At 43.4% G+C, this 25,530-nt stretch overlaps 1 protein-coding gene across 1 annotated transcript in view; it reads left to right on the top strand.

Moving 5' to 3' along the window:
• Window positions 1–16,908, top strand: part of HERPUD2 (HERPUD family member 2) — a 227,855-nt gene extending 210,947 nt beyond the window's left edge. The window contains exons 8-9 of the mRNA XM_069215497.1: window positions 6,184–6,301; window positions 15,332–16,908. Of these exons, the coding sequence (XP_069071598.1) occupies window positions 6,184–6,301; window positions 15,332–15,493 (280 nt within the window). The 3' untranslated portion in view covers window positions 15,494–16,908. The remainder of the gene's footprint in view (window positions 1–6,183; window positions 6,302–15,331) is intronic.
• Window positions 16,909–25,530: the final 8,622 nt, after the last annotated feature.

Raw genomic sequence — 25,530 nt, 5'->3', positions numbered from 1 at the left:
CACGCCCCTACTTCCTGAATTCTACCTGACACATTTCCTTCCATTCTGCCGGATCGGGAATCCAACATGCTTGGATACCTTAGGAAAGAGAATGTTCCCTTACACCAGCCAGACTCTTTGAGTGGTCACACTGCGTGCTCTTGGGCCGTTACTACTGCATTATCTGGGACTCGGCCGCACAAGTGCTGCCCATGGTCTCGGTTGAGGCCCAAACCATACTCTCTCAGGTTATTGCCCACGGGTTGTGGGGGTGCAGCAAAGTTTGCCATTTGTTGTGGTCTAGACACGACCGATTCACTGGGTAGAGCAATTTCTTTGTCAGTGGCCATTCAGCACCATGATTGACTGAGGACTACTGTCTTTTCTAGGGATGTACAAGCATCGCTTATGGACACGCCCTTTGGTGGCTCCTATCTGTTTGGAGAGATGGTGGATTCAATGCTAGAGCACTTTAAGGACTGAAAGGCTACAGCTTTGTCTTTGGTCTATTCGTGACCCCTCACCACCCCAGTCTCTCTTTGGCTCCTTTTGTGGCCATGGAAGGGTTTTCCAAACGTGTCAATGCACTTCCAGCCACTACGGCCAGCAAGCTTCCACATCTTTTTGTGGCTGAGGATATGGTTCCACAGACCACGTGGAACTGGCAGCCAGAGGTTAGGGCAGTCCACCACTACCCCAACAGGCACAGCCTCCAAGCCCCTTTAGTTTCACCTCCTCCTTTGACTGCATCCACTGGTGGGCAGGATACACCATCACCTGCTCCATTGGAGATCAGTAACATCAGACCTTTGGGTACTACAAATTGTACAACAGGGCTACTCCGTCCCCTCTGTGGCTGCACCACCCTCCCCCCATGCCACCCACGTCCAACCAGTTGACAGAGGGCCATCTTTCCTCACTTTCCCAGGAATTGTGCGCTATCTTAGCCCAGGGAGCTTTAAACAGGGTGCGGGCATCAGAAGTAGGTCATAATTGCTATTCCTGCTACTTTCTAGGGCCCAAGAAGGACAGAGGCCTTTGTTATGTACTAGACATGTGTTTTCTCAATCTCTTCCTCAAACAGTAGAAATTCAAAAGGCTTGCGCTGGCTCAAGTTCTGTCTGCTCTAGATCTGGGAGACTAGTTGGTGGAGAACACGTATTTTCACATACCTATTCTGCCCACCCACAAAAGTTACCTGCGGTTCATGCTGTGCTTCTCTTCCATCTTAACAGCATCCCTTGGGGGTTTACCAAAGTGATGGCGGTGGCTAGAAGTCTCTATCAGATGAGCGAGTTAGTTATCTTCGATAATGCCATATCTGGTAGAGCCTCTGTGTAGCTGCAGGTTCCTTACCGACCCCCCCATCCTCCCTGTTCTGCAAACCTGACTAAAGGATGAGGGCTTCCCCTTACAAAATTCTCACAACAGTGGACCGGCTTCATTTTCACTGTGGCTCCGCTCTCCTGGCATGGAAAGTTGCAAAAATGAACTGACAGCAATCCTAGGTGGTGCCTATACAAGTAGCGTGGATTACGCCGACACGGCGCCACCTACCAGCGCACAGGGGTACTGTTTGGTAATTTCCCGATTTAGTCTGACACCTAGGGATAATTCTATGTTAAGGAATCTGCGGCTAGGTAGAGTCCATACCAGATAAGGCATTACCAAAGGTAAGTAGCTTTCTGTTTTAACATCACTGCACTAAGATATTGCAGTATTCCCTGAAGAATAGTTAAGAACCGACTGAAAGCACTTCGCTAATAAGCAGTCAGATTTATAGTTCATGTTACTCAATCACATTTTTTTTTTTTTTTTTTTTACAACAGCGAGACCATAGGTACCTAGTGCAAAAATCCCAAGTGTATAGTGTGCATGTTTGTGATTGTGGCCTACTTATTAAATGAATTGTGTGTAGTAATGACCCCGAGTAATGGAGGCTTGTGGGTTCCATGTGGGATCCTGTGCACATGATAGAAGTGAGGTTGTTTACCAGACTGTGGAAGTGTATTGTTGTCACTCCTGAGCTGAAGGAAGTAGACCCAGACATTTAAGTACAAACAGAGGAAATGGGGCTCCATTAGCAATTAAAATAGATCCTTTGCTGAGAGGAGCTACTGATTTGTCTTCCAGTAGCACTGAAATTTGGGGATTGATTGGTTTTGTGAGACTACAGTTCCTTTTATTAGGGCATGAAAAGTCAGTTAGAAGTGTTTTGTCTCTTACCTGATCACTCTGAGTGACTATGGATAGTCAGGTGCAGATTGCTCACTCCCCTCTGTGTGCCTCTGTTGTGGGCATGCAATGGTAGAGACTACCTTGCTGTGACAAGCAACACTCCAAATAGAATATAACTACAGAAGAACCTTCCCTAAATCAAATATGTAGACCACTTTTGCAAACTCTCAACACTGGTTAGTGTTTTGAGTTTTTCAACTGTCACGTTTTCACAGTTGATATTATCAAAGACTTAAGTCAGTCAACAACGTCCTTCCGAACTTCTTATTCTATGGTCTTGGTTGAGACCGTTGAATTTAGTTGTAACATCCTAAAATCTCTTATGTGCAAATTCATTTCTGGTTGAATGGGACAAGATATTAGGAGTCAACTTCTTAACTCCTGGCCAAGAGGTACCTGGTATATTTCTGGGCATTTTTTCACCTGGAATTATGTAGCAGAGTAGAAGTTGGATTTAGGGTGGCTCCACTCACAACATTTAGCAGGGTGTGATGTCAAGTGTTTTGGGTGACTGAATGCATCTGCTCCAAAATTGCTTAAAGCACTACAAACTCAGAAGAATAGGCGCAGTGGAAAGGGGAGGAAGGGTGTGTTTTTTATGCCCTACTTACCTCCAGAAAGAGGACCTGCTGTGGCTCAGTGGTGCACAGATTTGTGGAGCCTTCTGGTCCATCTTTTCAACTTCCTTTAAGATGGAGCTTGAGCAGTGTTGAGGTTCTAGGTTGTCTAATCCGGTTTGAAATAGTGAATTAATGCACCTGAGAGAAAGGGAGAGCAAAGTGTGAAGAAATGGCATATATTGAATGGTGTTGTTCTGCAACCTCATAGTGTAATACACTAACCAACCCCTGTGGATCCAGTTGGTTTCGTCTGCAAAACCCTCAGCTCAACCCTGAGTAGCTGTGGCACTGAGCAGTAAGCTCACACAAAGGAACAAGTTTTAAGCATTTGAACAGCATCCAAACAATTGTAGAAGAAATTGACACAACACTTAAGAAATTCAACACCAGTTTTACAAATACGCTGTATTTTTTAAAGAATTTAGACACTACAATGAAAAAGAGCAATCCTGAGAGTTCTGGTGATATAGCTTTTACAACCAATAACAAATTAAAGCAATTTCACTCAACCACAAACAAACCTTGGCTAAGTCAACAAATTGGACTCCTGGAAACTTTCTGAAGGAAAACCAAAGTAATTGTCAATAAGGTTGGTTAGAAGTACCTGCGGTAACCAACTCTGGCAGGGAGCTTGCTAGGGGGACCAGCAAGGTCCTCAAGAACAGTTAGCTTCACAGTAGAAGTTGTCCTTCAACAGTTCCAGGCATTTTTTCCACGTTGCAATAGAGTGGTTCTTATGCCGGGGATGAAAGATACTGAAGATGCCTTAGGGATGCTGTGGATATAACACCGTCAATGGGGTCCTTCTGTAGGGATTTCTCGGTCCACAAAGATGATGAGGGGCCCCTGATTACGAAGTCGATGTGCCACAAAGTCCTCTCTAGTCTTGCCAAAGTCCAGCCACCACTGGACACCAGTTGCTTGTAGTCGCTGTCACATACCAATCCTTCCTGGGTCGATAACTGTCCTTCTGAGGCTCTCAGCAACTCTCCAACACCACTCCGCGCTCAGCAAACTCGGGTATAACTCTGTGCATAAGGTCTTGGTTCTTGGTGCTGCGCAGCAGCGGTGGGAGCAGCTTGAAGGCTTTTGTTCTACCAACTTGCCCCAGCAGTCTTCTTCAGCTGTTGTGTCCCTGTTCTGCAAACCTATAGGTCAAATAGGTGACTCATTGAAATACTCTTAGCCTGACTGGGCTCTGGGGACAGCTTCTCCCTTGTGCAGGGTACTGCAGGAACAGTCCCTCTCTTCGTTAGCCACCAGATGCAGCATGTTTAGTCCTCATCAGTGCAACCCCTCTTTGCTGGTTCCTTGATGCAGCAGGGCAGTCTTTCTTTGGTCCTTCTTCCTTGACAGTGGAGGTCTGGGTGCTCCCTTTATTCTCTGAAAATGCCCTCAGGGCAGGATCTGGTTGGGAGCCGATGGGCTACAAGGTTCCTCTCACCCGGTGACCAGTACTTGTGGAGGAGGGCATCTGGGTGCCTGAGGATGCACCATTTTGCCCACTCCCAAGATGTTGAGACCCCTCTCCGGATGTACAGACCTCGGGATATGGCTACCTCAACACTACACACCCCGGGAAATGCGTTTTCCCCTCTCTGCCTCCCGTGCCAGCATCTCTACCTCAGTAGTCGGACAGCCTTTCCCCCGGTGCTACACATCTGCCCTTCCTAGACGGCTTCAGCTTTGAAGCCAGCCATTTGGGGCAAACACCAAAGTGGCGTCCTGCAGAAGGGGTGTGACACTTCATGGCCTGCAGTCTCTCATTGTTCTCTGCCCTGAAAGTCATTATCACATCTCTCCAGGAAAGCAGAAATCTGTCTCGTGGAGCAAGCTGTGTGTGACCGGAAGGCACAAGAGTTTTAAAGGCAGCAAAGTGGCAGCCTTTGCTAAAGGTGTACACTGCAACAAGTTTTGCCAATTTGAAATTGAGATTCAAGTTGAGCTGAATGTAACCATTTTTTTTTTATACCTTGGAGTGCCTCCTTTCTGAGTTAGCACAGTTGATGGGAGTCATTTACTGTACTTGCCAACTGGGTAACCAATTGTTTCCACATTTAAAACGGTTGTTCCGTGTGTTTTACTGGCAGGACATGTAAATTACATGTCCTACCTGTGTCATATGTTGTACCCTACCTTTAGGGCTCCGTAGGCCTGCCGGGGGTGACATGCACACATTTCCTGGGGTAGTGATGGCTTTACCATTGCTTTCAATGGGAAAGTCGGCCTATTAGTGCATGACTGCTCTACCAGTCTGCAACGGTGGACTGGGGGACTTGTTTTACTTGAGGACCTCCAAAATGGCACAATCAGTTATGCAAGCTTTGGGTTACTCATCTAGCTTACATGCCCAAGGTACCAGGGTACCATTTACTAGAAATTACAGCTAAGTTAACCATTTACAATTGGGTATACCCAATTCGATATACAATTTAGGGTCAGGGCACTGGCATTGATGTCTGGTTAGCAGGCCTCAGTGCACTCTCATGTGAATAACCAGAGGCATCAGTCGGAGAACCTGGGCGTGACCCTACAAAAAAAGGCATTTCGTTACACAAAGATACAGATGGAGGAAGAGGGTGCAGAGTATAGAAGAAGAGGTAAACTGATTAGAGATCTACTTAGGACTCAACAGTAGGAAGGAGTGATGAAGCTGACAGAGGGCCAAGTAGAGCCAGGAAATTGAACCAATCAAGGGAAGTGCATGGGTGAGAGTATAGGAGACTCTGAGAGTTGAACTGGGGTAGAAAAAGATCAGCAAGATGGAAGGAGAAAAATAATTACATGGGAGTAGAATGAGGAGCGTGGAAGAGAAACAGAAGATTGAAAGGTTGGGAGAGAGAAAGGGAGGAGGCAATGGAGAAAGATGGAGAAGAATAAAATCTGGAGCTACTGCCTACATCATGATGCCGCTTCCCTCAGTTTCCCCACTGCCTGGCTATCCCTCACATTCCGCACATTACAGATGTTTGTGGCACAGCTTGGGGTTAACCTCTGCATACAGAGGAGCTCAGCCAGAGCAGCCCTGAATTGCTTTATGATGTAGCAACAGTGGTTAACAAGTTCTGTTACTTACTGGTGCTAGGTCATAGCAGTGAATCACTGGATTAAGAATCCAGTCATGGATGTTTAAAGCTCTATATACCAAATAGTTATTAGCTGCCAAAGTCTGTATACGGTTGACTCTCTATTTTTCAATGTACGTTGCACACCATCTTGAAACACAGGTGGGTGGGATATTTACTGTATAAGGCACTAAATAAATAAATGAAGGTGTGAAGTTAAGCCACTGTTTTAATGTTATCTCAAGAGATTCCATCTAAGAAATGCACCTATCTTTCTTTAGGCACCAGGCAAGATGGTTTCCATTCAGGCAAGATGGGGAACAGCAGCCGGCAGCCAATAATGATGCCAACTTGAACAATGACTTACAAAATGTAAATAACCCAGACTTTCATGAGATGGTAAGTTCCCATGATTTTTGCATTTTTCATCTGTAGTCTTTTATTTATTCTCTAACAGAACTTTTCTCCCTAATTTTTACATTACACTATTCACGTTTTCCCAAAAGGATTAATCTATAAATGTGTTAGGTGAATATGGCTAACTTTACCTTGGCAAGTAGTTGCCTACCAGGTCTTCATCTACTTTTTTACCTTTTGTTTAATCTGCCGTCCCTTGAGCATTTGTTTATTAGTTGAAGAAAGCAACATTGTTTTGCAGCATGAATCTTTTCTGGATTCACACGCTATGCATTATTCAGCTACCTAGTGGTTGAGTCTCGAATTCTCCTTTGAATTAGAAGTCCTTCTTCTCTATTTATTTATTTTTGTTAGGCGTTGTCTGTCCCTCCATTTGGTGCCTAATGTAGCCTCTCCTGGAAGCTCCAAATCATGCTCACTAACTTCAGATTCATTTGTTCTGCCATTGTGTCTAGAAGCATTTCTCGAGAAAATAAGAAGTTTTCTTGAATGATCGTTAAAGAAGAAGCAGAAATACTATAGAACGGTGATGAAACCTGGTGCAGATTTATTATTTATCAAAACTACATGTTGAAGGAGGACTGAAGAATGTTTGGATGGGGTCCTCCTGTTCTTTGTGACATGGATAACACATCCTTCTTTGCTATTTGGCCTGATTCGCCTTCATAAATTCACACAAAAGGATAACCACTAGGTGTGCAACCTTTGTCTTTCTTTAGACTACAGAAGTGGCAACTGTGTGGCCTGCACAGACCTCAAGCTGAAGACCTCCAAGGCAGCAGCGACAAGCACACTGTGCAATGCAGGTGGAGAAAAAGACTCCTTTGTAGCAAGGTCTGGAGTTGTTGAGCTAAGAGGAAGACAACATCGCCAAAGCTGCTGAAGGAGAGGACTCCGACACCCAAACGAGGGTCATCAACGATGAGAAAGAACAACAACACACGGAGAAATGTTTGCAGATAATGTTGAAAAAAAAAGAGTGGGGGCGAGTCTCAAACAACAGACTCAGTCGCAGAGAGCTTCCTTCTTGTCGAAGATCTTGCCAGCCAAAGGCAAGCAGAGTCAAAAAGAGCCCCTTGGGTCTCACAGCAAGGACACCCCAGGCAGTCAAACAACCAAGAAGACAATTTTGTGGAAAGACGATCGAAGTTGAGAGAAGCCGAAGAAGGGGTCAAATGATACCCCAGCGCCATAAGCCTCAATGTCGAAGTAGAAATCTTGCTGAAAGCCAAAAACCAAGTGGCTGATATTGAGCGCTAGAAAAGGAGTCTTAAAGCTAAAATGACCATGATATTGGAAAAGACCCCTCTCGACGACAATTTAGAATGCCGCCGAAAACTTCAATGGAAAATACACAAATAGACCGGGGCCAAGAAGAACAGGAGCCCCAATTACCCCAGAACCACAGGAAGAGGAGGAGCAAGGAGATACCTTATTCAAAGAGGATGATCCCTTACCTCAGGTTATGTTGAAGGAGACGAGTTGGAATACCTCAAGACCCAGTGGCATGACCTTAGAACAGATGCCCCCTAGGAGAGGATAGACATGTATTTGTCGAGGCCTTCGCCTCCGGAGGACATTGCAGTGTATAATCAGTTAGCACAAAGGGTGGTACATAAGTATGGTGTGCAAATGGAGGAAGGAAGATCATAATCATGTTTCTTTTTAGAGACATGATTACCTTCCCAAAGTAGTAGCCAGTACCTAACCATGCTCCCAAGTGTACTGGACCAGGGCAGAGAGACCTAAGGAACCTGCAACTTGCAGATCAGTAACCCCAGGGGCTGATAGGAAATCTAAACACTCTTCAAAAGACGTGCCATATACTTAAGGAGGTGTACCAGCAGACTCTATTATTGCTGCTACTGCCAGAAAGAAGGCAAGCGTCCCAACAGCATCGGGACCATCTGCGGATAAAGAATGTAAGAAGATGGACATGGTGGGGAGAAAGTTTAAAAGGGGAACTGCATTACAGTGGAACATAGCCAATCAAATGTCCTGCTCAACATTTATGCATATCAGCACTAGGACAAAATGGCAGAGCTGATGAAACAGCTGCCAAAACAATACTAAAGAAGAGAATCATCTTAAGCAGAAGAAGGAAAAATATGGGAAACTTCTGAAAATCTGCTGTAGATGTGGCAGACTCAGCAAGTAGGCAGATGATGGTGGGAACCACCCCGAGACAACATGGCTGGCTAACGATGTCTGGCTTTAAAACTGAGATACAGGCAAACATCATTTATATCCCATTCAGTGAGGAACAGCAATTTGAGAGTGCAGTGGATGAAAGCCTACAAAAACTCAAAAATGGGAGCCTTTCAATTCATGGGACACATAAGGAGAGGAGCTACACTTAGAAGCAGACCTGTATGCAGAGGTAGTTTTCAAAGTGCATCCTCACACTGAGAATTGCAGAGACCAAGCCAAACGCAAACTTTTGTTTGTTCCTGGAACACAGGGAGCAGGACTGCGAGGCCTGTCGATCATTTATATCGTAGAAAACTCTCTGAGATCTCTGGGTGTGTTGAATGGAAATGTAGTGGAGAGACATTGAAGAAACTCCTGACAACTTCGGACAGCACAATGTCTAGGAAGAGGAACTCACTGAGGCCTCTGCAGCGAAGGAAGAAATGTTTTCCATCCAGGGCTCTGACTCAGAGTTCGAAATCGACCTTGAGATGAAAGATGTTTTGCTAGATCAACGTACTGTGAGTACAGAAACCCCTGTTCCTCACCCCAAAAGACCTTCAGTTACCACCGAAAAAAAAAGGCTGCTGGGTCACCACTGCCAACAGGCCATGGTTAGCACTGAAAAACTGATTCAAACGCTACGCCTTCAGTGCTTGCCTCGGAAAATTCAGCTGAAATCTTTGAAGCCAAATCTTTCTGTGCCGACGTACCCTTTGTCATTGACCACTTTGACGCAAAAACAGAAATCCATTTAATCTCCAAAACCTTCCAAACCCGCTCCAAGGTTTGATCTTGGCATTCCAGTGGAACCGATCTTGCATAGCTCAGTCAACTTCACATAGAGCTCAGACAGGGCGCATCCTTACTAAACCCTCAGTGCTTACACCACAATCATCCAAGTGCCATCTTTACTTCGGGGAAGCAATTGATTTGCCAGTGCCACTGAAAAGGAGTATGTTTGATAAAGCCACCAGTACTTACTACCTCCTCCACCGTCTTCTCCACAACCACCTCTTCCATCCCTCCCTCCACCGCCTTCACCACCTCACTCTCAGGGTGATTCTCTAGCTATTGTACTTGAAGGATCCCCACACATTTACAGGTGGGGAAGGCGCAGGTGATGACATGTTACCACTCCTCCGCCTCCTGAGCCTTGGATGGCTTACAACATTGACCCTCAAGGGGACACTGATCCAGACATGTATCCTGCTAGACCATCCCCTCCTGACAATTCTGCCATGTATCAGGAGATTATTGGCAGGGCTGCAACCTACCATGATGTCCAGCTACATAAAGAACCTCTGGAAGAGGATTTCTTCTTTGAGACTCCATCCACTAGTAATAGGGCAAATCAATATCTCCCTATGCCCAGGGTCGACAAAAATTATAAGCCCTCCCGTTGTGACCTTATTTACATCCGGGGACAAATTCTACCAGACCACTATTTGTCACCAGCACACATACAAGGGCTAATTCACAGGCTGACAGTGATGGTCCACCTCCTGACAAGGAGAGCAAACTAATTGATGGCTCTGGCAAAAGAGTGGCAGCACAGTCCGCCAATCATTGGTGCATTGCTAATTCAATGAGGGTTGATAGTATGTTACGACAGGGCCCACTGGGGTGAAATGGAGGAACTCCTCCAATGCCTCTCATGGGAGCAAAAAGAGAAGGCAAGAGCTTGTCGTGGAAGGAAAGCTAATTTCTATTACTTCCATCCATTGTGCGTTGGATGCCGCAGATACAGCTGCTAGGGGAATAAACACTAGCATTTTACTACACCACCATGTTTGGCTCCACATATCTGGTTTTAAACCGGAAGTTCAACAAACATTATTGAATGTCCCCTCTGGCAAAAAACAAATTTTCAGCCCACAGGAAGATTCAGCACTAGAAGAGATGAAGAAAGATACAGAGACTGTGAAAATGAACTTCTGAACACCACTCAGTATGGATTCCGCAAAAACCATAGTACTGAAACTACTCCTATCCAGGCCACTGAAGAGATCAGACTTGATCTAGGGGGTAGTGTCACTTTTATATTATTAGATCTTACACCAGCCTTCGACACTGTCCACCATGACCTCCTACGAAACATTGAGGTAGGTGGACCTGCTCTTGCCTCATTAAGCTCCTTCCTACATGATCGGAAACAATCAGCACTCAACAAATTCACCATGGACTTTGTCGTTGAGTCCAACATTTGTTAATATCTGTTTCAGGATTGGCCGAGCTAATCAGATCTGTTGGATTCTCACTTAGATCTTATGCTGATGAGACTCAGATTGTGGTCTCCCTAACTAAGAGTGAGCAAGACATCGGCATGAGATTCCTCAACTGTATGCGAGCTGTAATGAGTGGATGGCAAATAATTTCCTGAAACTCAACCCGCTAAAACCAAGGGCATTCTGTTTGGAAACTCAGCATTACTCAGGTCTCCTTCTTGGTGGTCTGGTGAGTTAGGATCTCTTACCACTCCTGTGAAAAACGTTTGCAACTTGGGAGTGATGCTGGACGATCAACTCACCTTCAGAACCCAGGTCAATGCAGTCACCTCAGCATCTGTTTACACTCTGAGGGCATTGAAAAAAGTCCTGCCTTTCATTCCACTTGAGCTTAAAAAACAATAGTGACTTCTATGGTCCTCTCAAAAATATTCTATTGCAATGGTCACTACTTGAACAAGCAACAACAACACTTGAACAAATTACAAAGTCTTAGGAATGCTGCTGCCCGAATACTTTTGGGCACCCCAAAATTTCAGTCTGTCTCAACTGGACTCAGACAGCTGCACTGGCTGTCGGTTAAACAAAGAGTCACTTTTAAAGCTCTCTACATCACATTTAATGCCTTGCATGTTATAGGATCATGCTATCTGACGTTAACGTTCAAATGGCTGTCTGCAGACGACTTTAAGATCTTCAACTGCAAAAAAAAGTTTTGACTATTTCTAGATTTAGGTTTGTTTCCTGGGGGAGGTAGGAGCTTTGTCAACAGTGCTCTTTAAACTGGGGCATTCTCCCCCCTTCCATTTGAAAACTATCAATAATTTACTTTTACAGAAAGACTCTTCTTTCTTTTTAACCAGTAAATCCCAGGGCATGATTTTTTCAGGTTTCAGTTTGAGCGAAGCGCCAAAACACCTTTGAGTATAGGTTTACTCAATAAATTAATTTAACTTAACATATGCCCCAAAAATGATGGATCTCTGAGGCCAATCTTAGGTCTACGGCCCGTAAACCATTACACCCTGTCAAAGCATTTCCATGGTCACGTTCCCATTCACCCAGCACATTGCAGATACTTCCGATTACTCTTTCAAGTTTAGAAATTATTTCCAGTGGCCGGGAGAGATTTTACATTTCCAATTCTTTAGTTTCTGCTTAGGGTGAGCTGTTCTTTCAATATCAGATGTTCCATTCTACAAAAAAACATTTATCTCTAATTTTCTGGAAATGGGTTTCCCATTGGCCTAGGTATTAGCAAGTTTCTGGTCAATAATGGCTGTATGCTCTGTGGATGTGTGTCCCCTTCACTGGGGCCTAGGCCTCCTTGGAGTCTTATGTTTCTGGTTTCCTGCATCCACATGTTGTATCAAGGCACAAGTTAGCTAGGAGAGGGTGTTCCCCTGAATAGCTGCAAAAGCTAATTCCATGGAGGATATGCAAAAGGTAACACAAAGAGATTTCTGTTTCATCCTCTTATGGGGATTTATCTCTAACCCATTATGTTGGGGCTTTCCGAGTACCGGTGGTGGCTGGGTTTAGTGCAGTGTTGCTGACTTACTTTTGCATAGTTCTCAGTCAGAACACATTGGTGAGTCACACCATATGATCTTCATTTTATCTGGGTTTATGCCTCTTATTGTGGAATGCAGTCATGCTACTCCTCAACCTGTTGGATCCTTGCCTTTTCCTTACTGCTTCAGCCCTTGTTCCTAGATATCAATTTTAAACCTGCCCATGGCACCACAGAATATTATTTTAAACATAAAATATTACAGCATGTTCTTATTTCAGTTCAAATCACATAAAACTGTGTCACGTGATAACAGCAGGATGTCTGAATTCAGCTACTACTCCTAGGTCCCATACGTTTGATACACCCGTTTCATGCAAAAGAAAGAGTTCAGTGCCATCTGTCACCTCAGTTGAGTGATCTGACTTTGCAGCACCAAGATGGAGGTGGTGGGGGAAAAAATAACCGTATAAGACTGCATTTTTAGCTAAAATATGAAGTATGCATTAGTGGTCACAAAAATTTGAAATTAGTTGACCAGTGGTTGAATCTAAAAAAAAAAAACACAGCTCCTTCATGCATATAATTATCACACCTTTTTAGGTTACACCTGCACAGCGCTTGAGCTGTGCTTGTGAAATCTTTTGTATTTAATATAAATCTTCAAAGGGACTCACATCCCACCCTCACTTTTAATCGGTTTGTGCATTTGCCACGCTTACTGTATTTCTGTTAGCTGTAGCTTACTATTTCCTGTTGTTCCTCATGTGTTTCTCTTATCAGTGTACCTTGGCCCAAGTCCTGTTTACTTCCGCTTTGCTGGAACTTCTTTTTAGCTTTGTGGGAAGTCAACTCTTTGATCGCAACATGCACTTACCATTCCCCTCGGGGCCGAAGCAGGGACCCACTCTAGTGCTCCCTTTTGTCTACAAAACGAGCAGTGCACTAACCAGTCTCCCCCCCCCTTGCCCCCCCCCCAAGAGCCGAAGAAGAACCCACTGTACTGCTCCCTTTTAACCGAGCAGTGTACTCACCAGTGCCCCCGGGGCAGAAGCAGGGACCCACTCGAGTTGCTTGATTAAACAAAAGGAGCACTAAAGGGCCGGCACTTGCAGAGACCCCGCTTGTTAACTACTGCTTCACAGCAGGCAGCTTTGCTGCAGCTCTGCTGTTGAGTAAAAGCCCGAGGTAAGCCAGTGTTGATATATGGCCATTGATTATTTTTTATTTGACTTGGAACATTTATATAGCGATTACCACTCCTATGTGGGTGCTGAAGAGGTGAGACAGATACACACAGTTTATGGTTTTCAATATACTGGCCCCTTTATGTATAATATTTCTTACACAGGGAGACACTTTTCCTTGAATTAACTGCACTTAAACTGAGTATGTATGAAGCAGGACCACCTTACGTTCTGTAGAGAGCTGAGCATTGCAAGGCGGTGGCGGTTGGTTTGAATACTTACTTCTAAAGGGATGCCCTGCTCTGTGTTGACCCTGGCTTGACGTTTGGTACCCTGGCGTGACCTTTAGTAGGCCTGCAGTAGGAGACTTTTTGAGGACTAAGGGTGGGGCAACATTTCATTGTTGTGCTGTCATTGAGTGTTTATTGGTGTGAGATGTAACATCTGCTACCCTAACATAATGCAGTTCTTTATTTTAAAGGGTGATCATAGATGCACAGCACATAAAAATTGTCACAGTTACAAACAACTAAAGATGCAGTAAACACCATCAAGCTGTCTTTGTTTCAGTAGTGTATATTGAACAACTGCTCACCAGGCAACAACTTAAAACAAAAACTGCTTATTATTAATCACATGGGCGAAACCAGTTGCATTTACCAATGCTTGTTAACCCGCCTCAGGAGTGTAACCTGTATAGAGAAGGGTTTTGGCTAGTATCCATTTGTAGTTATTGGTTACTTTTGTATGAAAAATAAGCTGCATCACCTGCAAGCTGTTTCTCAGCGTAGACATCATGCAACATTTCCCACTAAATCTTGTCAAGCCCACCCCTGTCCTCTACTAAGCTAATAGGACATCATTTTTTTACAGGAGAAGTATTAATGTATGGCTGAGCTACCCTCCTCCACCTAAGTATAACATTACAAAATATAATATGATGCACAAGTAAAGCTCCTGAAAGCACCAGCTTGAAGCTTTGTGTCCAGTGAGCTCCAAATCTGAAAATATCCATGTGTTTCCTGCATTAACCTCTTGACCCAATTTGCCACATTAAGGTAGAATACTGAAGCAAAATGCTTCCTGAGGGATTAAAATGACCAGTCTCTCCTACCCACTCCACACTTTCCCTGCTGGAGAATAACCCACCCCATTCTTTTCACACACACACAGATCTCACACTCAAGGGGTCGACAGCATCATTTTACAATAGAGGGCCTGTAGCTTGACTTCATAGTCTGGGGTATATCTAAACAGCCCTGCGTCCCATGATTATCTGATTATTAATTAGCTAGTGGCGTGTCATGGGGTGGACATGGGGATGGTAATCAATCATGTTTAAAGGAGAATCTCTTTGTGTGCTTGACTGTAAACATAGTTGTGTGTTGTGCTGGAGAGCATCCATGTTTCTGAATCATACAGAAGACATCCGCCTGGACTTTGATATGAGTCTTCCGATTACAACAGAATGCAAGTGTGCTGGAAACAGATGAAACCGTAACAGTGGTGATACAGGTTTAATGCATCATGCACTGCCACTCTGCAGACTGTGTAGCACTGTCTGTTATTGAATGGACTGCCTCATTTCTGGTGGCCTTTATGAATGGGTGTCAGTATGTTCATTGTGAATATGCATGGATCCCTCTCTGGTGGTCAGAGTGGCTTTTTCTGTCTTTGAGTGTACAGTACATGTCTGTGTGCATGGATATCTGTGTGAAGTTCTACCAGCACACATGCATGTATTTCATCTGATCTGTTTCAGCATGTGTATGAATGTTGTGCATGTGTACAGCCCAACCCTATTGGCTTTGTTAGAACTTTTTTTTTGTTTAAGTTCAGTGTTCACTGATGTTGACTGAAGCTATTCTCAAACCCATCCATGTATATTTTATAGGAACGCCTAATGGATGATGGACTTGATGATGAGAGTGGGGAAGATGCTGCTGAAGACACTGCGGCAGAACACCGGCCTGGAATTCTTGCTTCCGCCTGGACGTTCATCACTGCCTTCTTTATTTCATTAATCCCAGAAGGTCCTCCCCAGGTCCCAAATTAGTCATGCAAGGGACATTAATTGATAAGCTGTACTTGCAAGGAGGATGTTGTGTTCTTTACCAAGTGTTTCAAATAACAGTGCAAATTCAAACCATTTATGATCTATTTTTTTCAATCATGATATGCAAAATGTTTATTTTTCCTTTTCAGCTTTTTTGCAGATACCAAAGTACAAGGACTACTCCATATTGTACTTTTTTTGGATCATTATTTTTCAATAATATATCTAGGAAGAATGTGTTGTCTTCAATGTTTCCATGTTAATTCATTCAGTTTAAATATATTAAGATTTCTTTTCATTTCTCCTTTGTTTCTCTAGCCACTACTTCTATTCGATATTTGTACTTAATTCAAAATCTTCAGCCACCCAGTTGTTAATGATTGTATACAATGTTTAAAACACACAAACACAATTGCTCATGCATTGCCACAGTCTTATATGTACACACACAAAATCACTTTCCCAGCATAACCACGCTGTAACACAAACCATTAGTGAAAATGTATAAAATGCAAAAAATTATATTTAAATTCCTTAAAACACATTATATTCTCATAAATTGGACCTATATTTGTTTCTGTCATTCCTGAATTATGCTTATAAGGTGTTTGATGCAGTTTTTCTCATGCTTGCATATATTGATTGATTTTTGTTTACTTTTGATTTGCTTTGAGTGTATTTTATTGGTCTTCCACCTGAAGCTCCTCCTGTAAGTGGAGGGGGATTAGTTAGCTGAGAAGCGTGCCACTTTCTGCCTAAAACCATTGATTAGTAGGCCGTATAATGCCTGTTTTTTATTTTGAAGCGTTGTGAGGGTACACTCTATATTCTATTAGCATTTCTCCATATCACATGCATTTACAGAGTCTGGTATAATTTCAAATTCATACCATACAAAATCTAAATACAGTGTTAAATATTTTGTCATAGAGAAACTGTATTTAAACCTGCAAAGTATTGTAACTTCAGTTTTAAGTCTGCTTTCTCCTGGCATTTCAAAATCTTCATCTGCATTTTGTATTGGCTTTGTGGTAGAGAGAAGGCTATCTGAATTGTAAAAAAAATATATATATATTAAAAAAAAAAAAAGGAAATATATATATGTATGTTTTGAACATAATTTGCATTTTAGAAAGCAATACACAAAACAGTTGGGAAGATTTTTAATGCCTAACCCTTTGTCTGTGAGACTTTCTGCAGTTACACTGTGCACTTATTTTTTGTGAGCTGCCAGGGAGAATCAAAGGGCTATATTTTTTTTTTAAAGGCTCTTCAAAGTAAGTTGTAATATAATGGGTGTTTGATACATGATTGTTTTTTATTTTACCTTCAGTTCTGAACTGAGTAACATGTATGTTTGTAACTAGACTGTTTTAAAAATAAAATAATCAGTTACATTAAACAATTGAAAGATATTCTTTTTTGTATCTCCTTGTTTGATTCTCTTGTTGTGGCAGTAACAATAACGTCCATATACCTGAACTAGGTCCTTTATCCAACACAATAGGTAACTGTAAATCAAGCATTTCCTTGGCAAACAATAGACTTGTTTTCTAGGTGAAAGAGCCTCCTTGTGGATTGGCAAGTTTTTGAGTGTGGTTTATTACGTAGTTTATTATAGTTTGTGTTTCAGAGGCCTGTATAATTGTGTGTTTCGCTTAATGTTTTTTCTGAAGTTTAAAGCATAATGATATTTATTTCCATTTGCTAAATAAAATGTAAACTTGGTTGTAGGAGAATGCGTAATTACTTAGATACTATATCCTCAATTGTAATTGCTTTATTTCATCTGGATTTTGATGAAACCAACAATAAAGATGTTTGCTGTCTAAAAGAATATAATCCATTTATGTTATCTGAAAAGGAAATTGTCAAAAACAATTGGAGTAGCAATATACTAGAAAAATAGATTCAATTAGCTGCAAAAGTAGCCCATTGCTTAATTGCTTTTGAAACTAAAACTTGTTCTAACTGCTGTACAGATAATGCATTAACGTGTCTTTTTTTTTAAATGACCAATGTAGATGAAAAATCTGTGATAATGAATGTAGAAAACCTAGTGAAGTTACCTCAATATTCTCAGAAGTAGAGAAGGTGAAACGCCGATTATGTCTTATTCACGAATAGATTTGTCAACATTAGTGCTACAAATATATGATTCAAATACAACACGCAAAAAATATGTATTGCATTTTTAAGGGCTGTATTTTGATGTTTACATCAAGAGCATAATACATATTAATGAAAGCTGCTGCTGGAAAACTGCACACTAGTCTTTTAAACACAATTATACAGAAAACATCACCAAACGATTTGTCAGTTACAGCCACCTAATCAATTGGGATCAGAAAGTTAACATACAATTCAAGTCAAGACGACAGTTATCCGCAAAAGTAGAGGACCTTCTGAAAATAGTGTAACAGTACTTTCCTGCAAGCCCTGTGATTTATTAGCACTAAAATACATTATTATTTTATAAAAACTTTTACATTTTGATTTTTTTCCATGAGAAAGAAAGTACAAATCCCTAACACAATAATATAGCATGTTGAAGAGTAAAGTTACTCTGAACAGCACTGTGGATGAGAAGGCAAATATATTTTTTAAATGAGTGATAGTATTGTGTCAGAAAACCTTCAAAGAGTCTTGAAAATGCTTTCCTTCTGCTACTTGACTGCTAAAGATTTAGTACAACATTACAGTAAAAAGAAATGATTTCAAGTGTACTGAGGAAGCTATCTCAAAATTAATCAAAATTTAAAATCCTGTGTTAATTTCAAGAATGGCTATAACTGCAGGGTACAATATTTGGAAAAAAAACAATACTGAATAACTTTAGAAAAGAGGACAGAATAAGAAGGGAAACAAATCTCCAACAAAACATTTACTTAACAAAAGTATACTTCATTCAGTTATTTCAATGCACTCACTACTATGTTATTTACCTCCTTTGCATGTCGTTATGTGTGGTATTGCACTTTTTTATTTTTGGAGAATGTCTTTTTCCCCCCTGTATGACCATGTGATTAATTACAATTTAAATTGAGTAGTGTGTAAGTATTAAGAGGATACCGATAACACATTGGAGAGGTTAATTTAATGATTTTCATTTAGTTTAAAATATGAACCATTGTTTACTTTTTACACATAAATTTATTTCAACCACAGAAAGTAAGAATACATATGCATAAAATATTAAATGTTAAGAAAACTTGAATCATTAATTTAAAGTTACAATGAAACAATGACAGTTAAGTTTGAGTAAAACATTGATAGTGACTTTAACACAAAAACTAAAATAAATGGGTAATTGAAAAGTTAAAGCGCAACCTTAGCATCATCTCTAACCCCTCCATTCTAAACCACTCTAAACTCCCACATCTAGCATACTGTGGTAGCAATGTCAAGCATAATTCCGAACACAGCTTGGCAAAGTAGACAATATAATCATAAAAAACATTCATTTTAATTATACATACATGGAGTCCAAATATCATACAACCTAATGAGAAATAAACTAATATCATAACACTCTCTGCAATTGTAAGAGTCAAAATGTTCCATAACTTCTATGCCATCATCAACTGTAAACATTGTGATACTAATTTAGTAAAAAGAAGTTTCTAAAATGTCAACAAGACTGGTTACAGAGTAACGGAAAATAATTTCAAAGACACTAATCAATGTAAAAGGGCAACATCATAAACAAAAAATATTGTAATATACTAACATGTGCATACTCTGTATTAATAACTTATTGCCATTACACCACATCATACAATACGGTAATTTATGCCAAACATTGTAACAAAATATTAAATGTAAATATGCATTATGAATTTCAGAATATCACAAATTGCGGATAGTGTAGCTCCTGCTACTTTTGCCATGCTATCATACAATACTTTGTCTTCATATACATGCTTAGGGCCTGATTTAGAGTTTGGCGAAGGTGTTACTCATCACAAATGTGACGGATATCCTGTCAGCCGTATTACAAGTTCCATAGGTTACAATGGAATTGTAATATTGGGGGCGGGATATCCGTCACGTTTGTGACAGAGTAATCCTCTCTGCCAAACTCTGAGTTAGGCCCTCAGTCCCACAAAAACATTTAATTTCGGATGGATGCTTTTAACGACAACGTGCCACCGTGCCTTGATCTGTTAACATCTATAAATATTTCCTATTACATTTCTGACCTTCCAGTAAGTGGCACTTTTGGACTCCACAGTGGGCTCACTACATCTCCAGAAGTGATGTATTTGAGCCTGAGCCATGTATAAGTGCCACTGATGCTCACTGATGTCACTTGCTTTTTTTGCACATTTTTATGCAGATTTGGAGCTCTGCACCAAAAACTTTCTTCAGTATTTACTGATTCCAGTGAGAGAGTTCCCAAGGCGGATTCTTCTCCAGGTACTTTCTGTTGTCCAAAAAGGACTGCAGGCTGTCACCAATCTTGGCTCTTTTTGCTTTCTGCTCTACACGCAGTAGTTTGGATTGTGTCCGCAGGACATGTACAACAATGTGCGTTTCCTGCAGTACCACAGGCATTTCCTCTGCTTCTTTGTAAGGTTATAACACTTCCAGATCATTATCCTACCTTTAGGCCTCACCATGGGACCTCGGGTGTTAAAGAAAGTGATAAAGGTGGTTGCATCTCATCTTCACAGGTCAAGAGTTCAACTGTTACAGAACCTTGATGATTTGCTATTGTAGGCAGGCTCACCACAGTCAGTCTGGACCAGATGCAGATGACACGGCCACTGTTGTCTTCTCTGGAGTTCTCTGTCAATGAGCCGAAAATCCTACCTTCAGGCAGAGGATTTCTTTAATAGAGACCGTTTTGAACACGTTCACTTTGAAGATCTTTCCATCCCTACAGTTAATCTGGGATATTTAGGTTTCAGACTCGTTTATGGTTTGCAGCCAGGACGGTTCAGTTAATCTGGGATATTTAGGTTTCAGACTCGTTTTTGGTTTGCAGCCAGGACGGTTCTGAGGCTTTATAGTCTCCTGGCCTCATACACCCTGGTGATGCCTCCTGCCCATTGGCAGATACTTCTCAGCAGTAAAACCTTCAAAAGGCTCGGCACTTGTGGTCTCTCTCGGACAACATACATGTTTTGGGCAAGGCAGCCTGGGGCCTTCATTTGTGGATGAAGGATGCCAACCTGAGTTGTGGCAGACTATAAGCCACCTGTATGAGATGAAGGTCTTGGGTCTAGTGTGAAGTAGAGGCATCACAGTAATCTGGAGCTGCTTGTCAGCGGACAGGCCCTAAACGCCTTCCTGCCTTCCATCACCTGCAGTCTTGGTCAGGTTGTGATGGGACAAGGAGACCACTTTGTGATACTGCAACAAGCTATTGGTGTGGCATCACGCATGTTGTTCCAGGAGTCATGACCTGAGAGTTGGCAGGACCATCAGGAAATGTCCCTGACTGTCGACATCTGACAGTCTCCCAGGGCAGACAAGAGCAGCAGGTGTAAAGTTGATGATTACAACTGCATCTGAGGGTAGTTTAAGGCATCTCTGCCCTTTGGAGCATGTCTTGGGTAAATCTTTTTTGTACTGGTAAGCATGCTTAATGTAGAGACTTTTGTGTCCTGGACTGTAAGCCCTGAGCCTTCTTTTGGACTTAGGTCTCTTTGTAGATTTCCACCTCTGCCACTGTTTCTCTGAGATCTGAAGATGGTTAGGAGGAGACAAGTTTAGCTTCTCCTGAAAGCTCCATACTTGACTCAGAGTCTGATACTCTGACCTGCTGAGTCTGAGCATCTGCACTCCGCTCCCTTTATCTGTCTCTTTGGGTGGACCTGGTGTTCAAACGGAAGTGCAGGGTTATGCACCAGAATCTCCAGAGCCTACAAATCTGTGGTTGGAGACTGAGTGGAACTAGCAGATGGGCTTTACCCTACCAGCGGAAGACGTTGATGTAATTTTGGCAATTCAGCCCTATTCCAAATTCAGCCTTACCTGGCCATGGGGCAAAATGTGTGGCTGGTTAATCTGCTTCAGACAAACTTTTCTGCTGTACTCCTGCTTGTTCTGTCTGACTCAGCAAGGCTTTCCCATGGCCATCATTAAAAGCTACTCGTGAGCCCATTTGACCTTTCCATGTCTGCCTCATCAGCTCTATGTTCAAATCACCTGTGGTGATGAGTTTTTGAAAGGACCTAATTATGGTTTTCTCTTGCTCCTCTTATTTTGCAGCTGTGGGAGCTTTTTTTTGTTCCTTACATTGTAAATGTGCACACCTTTTGAACCCATGCACAGTTGCTCTTTGAGACTGCTGATCCTTAAGACTGTTTATCATCGCCAACAGTCTCGCTCCCGCTTTCAAAATCGGTTAACCTCAAAGATTATTCCAGAGCTGACTTCAGCAAAGGCTGAGTTTCTGGGCCTTCAGCCATACCACAGATTGAAGAGTTCCGTGCAGCTATTCTCGCGCTCTTTGTATCTCTAATGTCTCTCTCTGGTGGTCCTTCGGGCCCCAAGCGGTAGAGAGGCCTCACATCTGGACTACTGGTGGTGGGTTTGCCCTCATTGCCGGCTCAACCCTCCATGCCACATCTGGCCTTGGCTCCAATTCTGATGGCTCCAAGCCCCCCACCCCACCCTGTGCCCAAAAATACACTAGGCCTAACTACATCAACGCCAGTGCCGACCTTGCAGCCTGAAAAGGTGGCCCCCATTTGTCATCTTTGATGCAGTGTTAACAGTCCGACTTCGACCAACGTCTCTCCCAGATCCAACTGACGCACCCATTTATGCATACACATTACCACAAGGCAGACGGCTTTCTTTACATTCCCTTTTTGGGACCGACTCCAATAATGACTTTGATCAGGGTGATGATTTGGCTCAGTCCTATACGCTACACAAATGGTATGAGGTCTTGCAGGACACTAGTAGCTTTATAGCCCCCCCAGAGTCAGCCCTTTTTTTTCCCTCATGCCCTAGAGGAATCCCCCTCCTACACTATGGTTATGTGTAGGGCAGGTGAAGTCCTTGACCTCCAGCTCCCGCACAATGGAGCTAAAAACAAACAAATTGACTGAGGTCCACCAACTGGACCATACTGCTTCTGAGCCCATCCTCCCTTTCAATGCAGTCCTGACAGATACCATAATAGGGGCTTGGTCAAAGCCTTGTACAGGCCCTGTCAGTTAGCATACAAATCATCGTTCTGCTCCATGTGACCAGACCCATTAATTTTCCCACCACTCCCCCGACAGTGAATGAGAGGGAGTGGAGACTCTTGGGAAGTGCTTCTTCCCTTCAGCCACTTTGGCCCTGCAATAAATCAAGCCTCTTGTTTGTTGGACTGTTACACGCATGCTCTCTGGGGCTTGGTGATACAGGTCCTCCCTGGTGTACCATAAGACATTTGTCCTGTTGTTTTGCAGGCAATTCAAGATGGTTGTGATACGGCCAAGTTCATGATTCATTGTGGCTTAGACACCACCGACTCCGTTGATCACTCCCACTAGAGAGACTGTGGCTTTGCACTCCCCAGGACAGATCTCTCCCACTAGAGAGACTGTCGTTTTGCACTCCCCAGGACCACGCAGTGGACAGACCACCCACTAGAGAGACGGTGACTTTGCACTCCCCAGGACCAAGCAGTGGGCAGACAACCCACTATAGAGACTGTGGCTTTGCACTCCCCAGGGCATCGCAGAGGGCATGTAGCCCCCTCCAGGAGCAGTGGCGTTTTACCATCTTCCGGCTGAGGTGCCCACCTCCCCTTCACCCTGAGGTGCATGTGTATTTTCGACCTGATGCTCCAGCAGTGTTCTCTCCGTATTGAGGCAGGAGTCAAGTGTGGCCTTTGCCTATGTGTTATGGCTCTGTGGGCCACGGACATTTTGGACTGGGCATTGTCCCTCCATTTGTATGTATTGTAGGTACTGTTTTGTGCTTTGAGGACGTATTTATTGAACTTTTTTTTAATACACTGACTTTACTCGCTTCCTTTTGTCCTTGTGTTATTCCTGAGGGGAACGGGGTGGATTTGTAATGTTGTTGCATCTGTTTGGGTGTATGTTGTTGGGGGTGGGTGTGGGGGTGGGGGTGTTGCGTGTGTGTGTGTCACTCTCTTTTTCCTCCCCCCCTCCCTTTGTGTTCTAGGTGCGGTACTCACTGTGGTTGTCTTCGCTGCCGTTTATGTTCCTGGTGTAGGAGGAGCTATACCAGCATGGGGAAGATCTGCAGTTCGGGTCCATGGCGTCGTGGTTCTTCCTTGAGTGTCAAGAGGTGAGTCGTTTCCCTTCTGTGTTCTGTTTCCACCGTACTTTTGATGGCGTTGGTACCACCCTGGAAAAGGTGGCGGATAGGTGTGTCATAATAGTGTGGGCGGTACATTGTCTTCCGCCTGGCTGTTGGCGGTTACCGGCCCGGTGCTTGTTGCTACCACCATGGCAGTCGGTGTGTTAAAGTGGCTGTCTGTGTCGGCGGTTTCCGCCGTGGTCAACATTTCATTTTTTTTTTTTTACCGCCGGCCTGTTGGCGTTATTACTGCTGCTTTATCACCGACCGCCAGGGTTGTAATGAGGGCCTAAGTGTTACAAAAATAATGGTACTTTATTTTGGTGACACAAATACCAAAAACACCAGAGAGGCTATACTCCCTTAGGAGGGAAGTAATACATTAATTATATACACTAGTATGCAGAAATAGGCATAAAAACAGAAAACAGTGCAATTAGTGAAAATCACAATAGAGAGACATAGCCCTAGGGGGAGCACAAACCATAGATTTAAAAAAATGGAATGCAAAAGTCTGTCCCCCACCTAGGTAAGTGGACTGTGTAGAGGGGAAATGGGAGTACTAGGAAAGCCCAGAGGTAAGTACCACCATCCACCCCAGCGACAAGGAAAGCAGGAGTAAATCACTGTAAATTCCCCAGAACACCCACTTAGAAGAAAAGAAGAATAACGCAAAATCCAGAAGAGACTGCAAGGCACCAACAGTGGATTCCTGGACAAGAGGACCTAAGGAAGAAAAGGACGAAGTCCAAGAAGGACAGCAGAGCCCAGGAAGGAGAGGGGACCCTACCCACCAGACTGAAGGTGCAAGAGGTGAGTCGACTGTGAAGGAGAGTCAGCACTGCACCCAAGAAGACAAAGCTGAGTTCCTGGAGGATGCATGTGATGTCCCACGTTGGAAGGAGGATTGCCGTTGGGTTTCTGTCTTCAGATTCCGCCAACAAGCCTTGGCACACACAAATCTTATGGTTAGCAGAAAGTGGAGCTGCAGGGGTCAAAGTGGACACTACCTAGGAGGAGGAGTCAGAGGGGCCCTCAGCAACACAGAAGACCAGACAGCACCCACAGGAGTCCCACAGGATGGGGACACGAAAGTTGAGGAAGACACCCACGCAGTACTACGAAAAATGCTCCCATGCCGCCGGAGAACCACTCAGGAAGCTGTGCGTCGCAGGATGGAGTGCTGGGGGCTGGAGCTTCAAGGTGCCTTAAGTTCTCTTGGAAAGGATGCCAACAAGCCTTGGCAGCTGCAAAGGACGCTGTGCATGAAGGTACTGTTGTGGTTGGGTAGGCAAGGGCTTACCTCCACCCAAGTTGGATTGCTGAAAGAGAGGACCATCGGGACCACTTCAGTCCACCAGCCGTGATGCAGGATCCACGCAACTCAGCAGGAGAGGGGATCCACGCAGCCGGTCATCATTGCAGTTGGTGCCTGCAGAAGCAGGGGAGTGACTCCTTCACTTCAAGGGAGATTCCTACTGATTCAGGCTGAAGATGGGCTGTCCTCAGAGGATGCACAACCGGGGAAGTGTTGCAGTTGCTGGAAGGAGCTGTCGATACAATGTTGCAGGAGACATCTTGCTTCTTTGTTGCAGCTTGTCCGGTCCTGGAGCATTCAGATGTAGTTTCTTCAGGCAGAAGTCGAAGTGGAGGTTGCAGAGAAATCCTGCTGGAGTCTTGCAATCCGAATCTGAGTAACCACCCAAGAGGGAGACCCGAAGTAGCCCTGAAAGGGGGGATTGGTCACCTAGCTGTGTGAC

This window comes from Pleurodeles waltl, chromosome 2_1, assembly GCF_031143425.1.
Source record: "Pleurodeles waltl isolate 20211129_DDA chromosome 2_1, aPleWal1.hap1.20221129, whole genome shotgun sequence".
Lineage (NCBI taxonomy): Eukaryota > Metazoa > Chordata > Amphibia > Caudata > Salamandridae > Pleurodeles > Pleurodeles waltl.
This window is presented reverse-complemented; position numbering and strand designations above follow the sequence as displayed.